Source organism: Rhipicephalus sanguineus, chromosome 7 (genome assembly GCF_013339695.2).
Source record: "Rhipicephalus sanguineus isolate Rsan-2018 chromosome 7, BIME_Rsan_1.4, whole genome shotgun sequence".
In the NCBI taxonomy this organism is placed as follows: Eukaryota; Metazoa; Arthropoda; class Arachnida; order Ixodida; family Ixodidae; genus Rhipicephalus; species Rhipicephalus sanguineus.
In genome coordinates this window covers 144,365,171-144,373,992 of record NC_051182.1, presented here as the reverse complement: position 1 = coordinate 144,373,992, position 8,822 = coordinate 144,365,171, and the positions used below count along the sequence as shown (strand labels likewise).

Sequence of the window (8,822 nt, the reverse complement as noted above, 5' to 3'; positions counted from 1 at the left end):
ATTTCGGAGGGTGTTTCTCGGAGTTTATTTTTCATGAATTCCGGCGGGAGTTTTTCGGAGGCTTTTTTTTGGCCAGCGTTTATAGGCCGGCGTTTATTCTATTCGATTCGAGTACCGAATCGAATAGAATGCTATTCGAATCGTTATTCTATAGCCATTAACGGCTTGCTAGTAAAAACGAAACAAAGATCTACACTAGAATTTTTCTTCTTATTTTCCCACCAGACAAACAATGGCGCAAGACGATGTAGTGATCACCGGTTTATCCGGCTACTTTCCGCAAGCGGACCACCTCGTCGAGTTCAAGGAGAAGCTTTACGCAGGGGTCGACATGGTCACCGAGGATGACCTGCGCTGGCCTCCCGGTAAGGTCTAAGTATAGAACCGCCCAAGCTTAATTTGAGCGACTGGTTGATTGGTGAGTGAAAGCGTTGACAACGAGCAGAGTATGCGAGATTGTGCCCCGTTCTCCCTTGCTTCTCTAACTCCTCATACTTTGGACAAAGGAATGGACGAATGAAAATAGATAGATAGATAGATAGATAGATAGATAGATAGATAGATAGATAGATAGATAGATAGATAGATAGATAGATAGATAGATAGATAGATAGATAGATAGATAGATAGATAGATAGATAGATAGATAAACGTACTTATCGAAATGCAGATCATTCTGCCGGCCTATCCTACGGCATGCTGCTTCGCAATTCTCACTATTATGTCAGCATCACTACTGCCGGAGCTAGGCTCCATAGCGACGTGCCGATCTACCAGCGACATCATACGCGACGCTTCTGCTCACGTCACGTGACCCCGAACTGTTGATATGAATGGCTACTGTTTCCCACTGTTGCTAGCGTAACCACGTGTGGGTATATGTATGTACGTCTTGCTCATGCGAATAAAATTGAGCTGTGATTCCGCGCTTGCGTTCGTGTTATCATTTGGCGATCGTTTCAAATGAATGAATCCTTACGAACTCGATCAAATTTCACATTCACTTATCGAAAAAAAAGGAAAACGTGCCAGAAGGGGACGGGGGAAGAAGTGATGTGGAAGCGCGAATGACTCGAGCTCGCAAGAAAAAAACTAATTCCTTTGGATATCAGCGCATGAAACTATGTTAAGCGCTGTGTTTAAATGACCGCGCATACTGGTAATATTGTGAGCAGTATGAGCGAGAATGAGCGAGCGCGTGGCCAGTAGCCTCAAACCCCGCGCTTGTTGGCCGCTGTTGGAAACAGAGTGGAGAGGGCGCCAGGCCCTGCTAAGTGGTGGTACTCCCGCCTCGCTTGGTGCCGATTCGAAACGGCAGCTGAGTGCGTCACAGGCCGCTCACGATGATAAGGCGGGTAGGCCACGCAGAGCATGAGAGTGACTAACTCCGTACCAAGTACGGCTTTTCCAATCGTTTGTGCGTCTGGTGTTTGTGTGTCACGCGAAAAATGAAGGTGCAGCAAAACAGGATAAAAAAAAAAACAACAACTGTGCACTGCTCTTTGCTGCGCGTGAACGCTACTAGAGAAGCCATGTAGAGAAGCTACGATATAAAGCTGTTATCTTTCTCATTACGTTCAGTTTGCGGTAAAAAAAAAAAAAAACAGCCGCGTGGTGGGAATGACAACAGTTCGCCACAAAACGTCGTCCTTCCCACTTTATTAAGGCAAAAGCCACAGATGTCTCACCAAACGAGGTCAACGAGGCGTCGGGGTCAACACGAGTGACACACAAAAAAAAAGATCACGTGATGACGTCACCATGATGTCACTGTGAGGTCATCACATGATATTGTCACTTGGTCAAATGTCGCCCGTAAGGAAGCAGTGCAAAACCACGTTAGGAGCAGAAAGCTTTAGGAGGGGGACGGGGGAGGATCAATGCATCCGTTGAGAAGAAAAAGAAGTACAAGATGGCTTTCGCCTTCGAGTTGTTTTAGGCGAATGCACAAGGGACCATGCGAGTTTAACAGCGAAGCCGTTAAAGCTGGCAGTAAGACGTCCGTTAACAAGAAACCCCTGCTGAGCCGTGCCTGTGCTAAAAATAGCCAAGCCGCCGCCCGCGCCGTCGCCCTTTAGCAACCGCCACAGTTTCTTGCACCGCGGCTCAGAGACGGCGATTTCAACACACTCAGAGTGGCAAGCTGTGCGCCTATTCCGGATCCGCCCGTCGCCGTCTCTCGGCTGCTGCTTCTTCGGCCAAGCACGCTGGATCCAATCGCCGCCGGCGTTGCGATTCCCGTGCTGGAGCACGACGAGCTGATTATCAACTAGCTTCGCTGTTCCATGCTTTGCGCAACTAATGCAAAATTCCTGCATTTTCTCTCTCTCTCTCTCTCTTTTTTTTGACAGCGCCGACCCATCGTATCTGTCGAATGGGGTTTGAGGCTGTTTGCCACGCGCTTGCGTGTTCCAGCTCGTACTGCTTACGACAGTACTTACACTGTAGCAAGGCGAGTTGTTGGGCTAGTCGGTTTATAGATTTAGCGAAATTTTTAAACAGCGCGAAGAAGACAGGACGAACACGGGAACACAGACGCACACACGAAAGTGCTTCATGTGTGTGCCTGTGTTCCTGTTTTGGTCCTGTCTTCTTTGCGAAGTTTAGAATTTTGCAGTGCTGACACGGCGAACCTATCAGAGTATTCACTTCTCAACCTTTACGTGCTTTCGCAGGGCATCTGGGCTTGCCCGGACGACATGGCAAGATCCGTGACCTGTCCCGCTTCGACGCCCAGTTCTTCCACGCGCACGCGAAGCAGGCCCACGTGATGGACCCGCAAGTTCGCCTCCTGCTGGAGACTTCGTACGAGGCCATCGTCGATGCGGGCTACGACCCGGACACCCTGCGCGGTCGGAACATCGGCGTCTTCGTCGGCGCCACGGCCTCCGAGTCAAGCGACGCGTTCAAGATGGACCCGAAGAAGCTGGACGGGTACGCCATGCTCGGAGGGTGCCGGGCCTTGTTCTCCAACAGGATCTCCTACTCGTTCGACTTTCACGGTAAGCGGCGTGCAAACTGGGTACAGTGAACTAGAAGAGGGTAAATGATTAAACAAATAAGACTGACGTGGCGCGAGTAGAGGTACATTATTTAAAAGAATTGGAATACTGGGTGAGTCTGAAATCCATGCTGGAAATGAAAGGAGCAAGAAATGTGACTACCCGGCGAGAATTTAACTTAGTTTAATGGCAGAAAAAAAAAAAGACACGAAAAGATATATAAGCACCATATCAAACAGTCAAAAAGAGACCTAAATATTCGTCCGCCGCGGTGGTGTAGCCGTTACGGAGCTCGGCTACGGAGCCCGGCCGCATTTCCATGGAGGCGAAATGCTAGGGGCCCATGTACTGTGCGATGTCAGTGCACGTTAAAGAACACCGGATGGTCCAAATTTCTGGAGCCATCCACTACGGCGTCCCTAAAAATCATATCGTCGTTCTGTGGCGTAAAACCCCAGATATTATTATTATTATTACCTAAATATTCATGGCCATATATAGGCGATCTCGGAATCATGCATGACACTGATGGTCTCGCAACACACGTAACACCCGACTTGTGGAGGAAGAATGCTTCGATGATCTCTCGAGTTGTCCGGTCATGATGCCTGGATAAAACATTGGTGTCCGACAGCAGTGGCTTGCACGTTGAGTCTCTGCAAAGTAATGATAGATGAGGGCTGCCCTTTTAATGAAGCTCTATGATGCATCAGACGGTTATTTACACGCCTGCCAGTCTGGCCAACGTACAGTTCCCCGCGTGACAAAGGGATCTCGTAAACAAACCGCTTACCGCAGTCGACATACTTGTTACGGTGATTACTGTACCAGGAGGTATAGTACACACGGATCGAAAGGCTACAGTGCGGGTGCGTGGCCGCTGGTACAAGGAGCGCCGCGCATGGCCGCCGGTGGAAGAAAGCTGTTGCATTATGGTATAGCGCGAGGGCGAGAGCGGTCTTGACGCATTATGACTGCTACCGGTCACCAATGAGCTGTTCTGTTTCACCGCAGTGCCAGCGGTGCTATGCAAACCTGGCGTGCTGCAAATGAGGGTGCGCACAGCCGAGTCACTTCCGTGACGGAAGTGACTCGGCTGGGCGCACTGTCATTTGCACGTCATTGCACGTACAGGAACACGGCCATGGGCGGTGCTCCTGGTACCAGTGGCCACGCGCTCCCACTGTCGCATTTCGATCCGTGAGCAATGTGCGTACAACGAGCGTAATGTTCATATTTGTTAATCCTCCTTCATCTTTCGCATCCAACGTCACCGGTAGTGAAACTTCGCCGAAACACTAAAGGCCCGGCCACGCTAGCGGCAGTCGTCCGTCGTCGTGGAACGTCGGCAGTGCGAGAGATGTCAGAAGTGCACGGCAAGCTTCGCCGGAGCTACAGTAACGTGAAACGTTCTAACCTTGCACACTCGCTGCATGAACGCTACGCGAGATTGTAATCGTGCGCAGAAAAACAAACAAACAAGCAAGCAAGCAAACAAACAAACAAACTGTATGGTCGCCCATTTGACGTCGTCACCGACCACCATGCACTATGCTGGCTGTCGTCATTGAAGGATCCCTGAGGCCGTCTCGCCCGCTGGGCACTTCACCTTCAAGACTACGACATCCGCGTGCTGTACCGCAACGGACGCCAGCATACTGACGCCGACGCTCTCTCGCGCTCCCCCTGGCCTGACGACAATGCCCACTGCTCAGTATCTTACATTGCTGTTTCCTTCATCGACGTTCACACCATCGCTACCGAACAGCGCAAGGATAAATGGATCGCCTCGCTGATCGACCTGCTCACTGATCCGTAGGCAACACTATCCACTTGCGCGTTGCGTCGTCAAGCCCACCATTTTGCCATTCGTGACGACCTACTGCACCGACTCAATTACAACGCCGACGGCCGCCAGTGGCTACTAGTGGTACCCCGCAGTCTGCGTTCTGAAATATGCGAGTCCTTCCACTCTGATCCGCAATGCGCGCACTCTGGGGTATCCAAAACTTACCACCGCATTCGACGATACTTCTGACAAGGGATGTATCGCTACGAGCAGACGTTCGTTCGCACCTACCTCGATTGCCAACGCCGAAAACTTTCAACGCACGTGTCGCCAGCCGGTCTACAACCATTACCTTGCCCTAACTATAGTGCCTAGAATATACTTACTAGTGTGCCGACCGCGGGCGTCGCGGTGGCACGAAGAATGATGCCTTCCACCGGCGGCCACCAGACGGCGATAGCCGTAGGGACCATGCTATGCCGAGCGGCGTCTCCAGCCGACGCGCGCGCCTGTGAGAGACGCCGACGGGCTGTCCCAGCCAGTTTTGCGCTGCGGAACGTTGGTTGGGGTGCAAAGCGTAATCGAAGGAATGTGATTTCGTAGCACTAACAAGCGATCATACGCACGGTTATCATTAATACGCTGCGCGATACCGGCTGTTTCTTCGAAAAATACTATTATATGCGACACATGACCACAAATGCTAAATTCACGACAATTTGTAGCTAATTACCATACATTTACTAATGATCTGTTTATTTACCTAAGGACACATATTTTACTAAATATTTATTTAATCATCTAACGACGCATATTTTACTAATTATCTCTGTAAACACCTAACGACACTCAGTGTAATAATTATCGAACTGTTTCTCACAAACGACAGCCGCCGGAGTTATTCTTCGATTTGTGCTCTTTATATTATTCTCCCACTTCGCTAAACTTAATGCAATTTTTGTGTCCACAGGAGCGCTGAATAATGAGACCCGTTTGTTGCTTGAGCGGTAGCCACTCGTACAATGTGGGAAAAAAGAGGTGCTGTCTTTACGCCTCGTTTTCTGCGACCACATCGCGGTTCTGTGAACAGAAACAAGTGCGGAGCGCGCGCACAGAAAAGAAACCTAGCAATGACATGCGGACGTAGGTGTGCGCAGAGGGGGGGGGGGGCGGCCGCCCCCCCTAGTCACCTAGGAAGAGTGGCGCGCAGAGTGTGGCCGGTACATTGACAACCTTGCGCACGCCTATGCATGCGGAGACACCATAAGCTACTGGCTCGAAAGCGACAACGCCCCACAAGTTTACCGCGACGGAATATTTCCTAACTCCGTGATCACAACCGACTGCGCTTACGAACGGGCATCCGAAGCGCAATTGAGCGACGCGCGTGCACGCCCGCGCTTGGCTTGATGCGTCGCTCGGTTAGCATGGTCCCTAAGAGTGTCGCCGTCTGGTGGCGTCTGGCGGAAGGCATCACCGTCGGTGCCAGCGTCTCCCATTGGAAACGCTCGGCGGTCGGCACACTAGTAAGTATATTCTAGGCACTATACCCTAACCGTCCGTTTGGGCGCGTGGGCATCGATTTGTATGGACCACTTCATCTGACGTCGGCTGGCAACCGCTGGGCCATCGTCGCTGTTGACAAGGAGGTTTAAATAAAACTTGCTGGAGTGGAGGCCGCCTATACTTACCAATTGGCCGCAGTGAAGCCGCGCCGCGCGCGCGGCGGCCATCTTGCCATAGGCAAGAAACGGGAGCCAAAGCGCGCCCGCCGCGCTGACCGCGTCTTTCCGCCGTGGTTTTTAATGGTTATAATGGCGAACATTAAGGGAGAAGTTGTCAAGAATAAGAAGCGAAATCGCAGATAAGAATGCAGTCAGTTTTATTCTGTTTCTTTTGGCGTTTTCCTTGCAAGCATGCACACCGAAGGGCCTGTATCGCTGTTTTTTTTTAATATTTATAATTATCCTTGTAAGAGCAGACCTCACTTCTCGGCATTCATTTTCCTGTTTATTTCGTTCGTCATGTGACGGACTCTTATGCATATATGGAGTTTGGTCACTTTCTTTGAGCGGAATATCAGTGTGGGTCCAAAGCACCACACTCGATATGCTCATCGAGAAGGATATATATTCGTCAAGGCTTGAAAGCCATCTCTTTTATCAAGACAAGCTCAAAATCTCCAAAACGAATAGTTCTGCCTTTGCATGGACGTGCTACAAGGGCATTCAGCTTGCAGTCGACACTATTTCAATAGATACAGCTTTTTCGATACGTAGGCTCGGCCTCTCTCTCTTACCCTGTCAATGAATTAATCAAAAACGCCCAAGTGACATAAGTCACAAGTTTAAGCCAACGAGCATAGTCTGTCATCGTGTATTCCAGTCCCAAGGTCCGCATACCTAACCGTTTAGTCGCCCACAATCTCAACATGTTTTCTCATTAGTCATCAACAATCAAAGTACAGTAGAGTTTTTGTGCGGCATTGGGCTAGCTTTTTCGAGACAGTGGCTCATCTGTGAAGCCAGCATTTCCTTTGATGGAATTCCGTACGCCGTTCACGTATAGAGCGCTCTGCTGATCGACAGTGCGCGATTAAACTTCGTGCGTACATACTCGTAAGCTGATGGAGAATAGAAGTGCAGCGTTAACGCAAACGCCCGCAGGTCGGATGGAATACGTGCCTTTCTGGTCTTTTCGTGCCCGAGGGGTTGCTGTATGTATGGGGGAAAGCTGCAGTGAACATCGCCCTGCCCTACTCAGACATGAGCTTTTGATCCTTGATCTCCTTTATTATCGCTTGAGGATCGAGCCTCGCTCTTTTTGGTTAGTGTGCAATTTTTCTGCTGCAGAATTTTCATCTTGAGCTGTTTTATCTCCCCTTGGGAAACATGAAGCATTTCTTCGTAATGCTGCCGTGTAAGTGATGCAACTGTCACATCTACAATTTTCTTTTCAGTTTGAACACATATAACGGCCGGAGTACCCCGGGGCCTCGGTTAGGTCGCTTTATTTGCAGCTGGAACGAGCATTGCGCAGTTGAGACCTACTAGTTTTACTCGCTGCACTGCATAAAGCAAATACAAATATAACGAAAAAAATGCACGAATGTAAGAAAAAACACGTCCTTGTATACTGCCCAAATGATGTTACTTAACCTCGTAGTTGCGAGCTACCCTTTAGCACGAACAGGGCAACCGATAACGAAATCTCGCCTATTTATATAATTTCAATGAATAGCAAGCGGTGCGTTATTTTCCTATTCGCGCCCGCACCAGTGGTATCAACAAGCACAAGAATGTGTATCACTGGGTTTTGCAAGTGTTTTACAAATGCGTCAAGCACAACTAGTCGAAGAACTCCCAGGTCGCAGCCTAGTCCGGTCGAAACAATTTGGCGAAAAGTGCCTCTAACATATGCGATCGCCGTCTTTTGGCTTCCAGACTTCCCGTCAAACAGCCTGCCCCGACGTGCTTCGAACATTTGAGTCCTTACGAAACCAGTTAGGAAAAAAGAATGACCGTCAGATGTGAAATTAGAGACAGATTGCGGGCTGTCAGCATATGTTCTGGCATATAGAGAAGTTTTCATCGAGCTCGAAATGTTCTGCTTACAACTGAAACTTCATCCCAGAGTACCTTTTCGCTCGATTTATACAGCCGTACGCAACGCACAATGTGTCCAACAACGTCCGGACGCCACCACGCCAGAGAACAGCTAGAACATCTATGCGGCCGCTGCAGCGTGCGTTGCGGAAGACGCGCTTTCTGCCTATGGCAAGATGGCGGCACGCGGCTTCAGCTGAGGGGCGCCTCCTCCACTCCAGCAACTTTTATTTTAACCTCCTTGGCTGTTGACCATCTCTCGCGATACGCCGAAACCGCCGATACGACAAACAAACAAACAAACAAACAAACAAACAAACAAACAAACAAACAAACAAACAAACAAACAAAGAAACAAACAAACAAACAAACAAACAAACAAACAAACAAACAAACGTCACGAAGTGAGAACTTCAGAGTTAAAAA

General features: G+C 49.5%; 1 protein-coding gene across 1 annotated transcript in view; it reads left to right on the top strand.

The window, feature by feature from the left end:
* Positions 1-229: 229 nt before the first annotated feature.
* LOC119400146 (fatty acid synthase) overlaps positions 230-8,822 on the top strand; it is a 69,753-nt gene continuing 61,160 nt past the window's right edge. The window contains exons 1-2 of the mRNA XM_037667126.2: positions 230-365; positions 2,676-3,002. Coding sequence (XP_037523054.1) covers positions 233-365; positions 2,676-3,002 — 460 coding nt within the window. The 5' untranslated portion in view covers positions 230-232. The remainder of the gene's footprint in view (positions 366-2,675; positions 3,003-8,822) is intronic.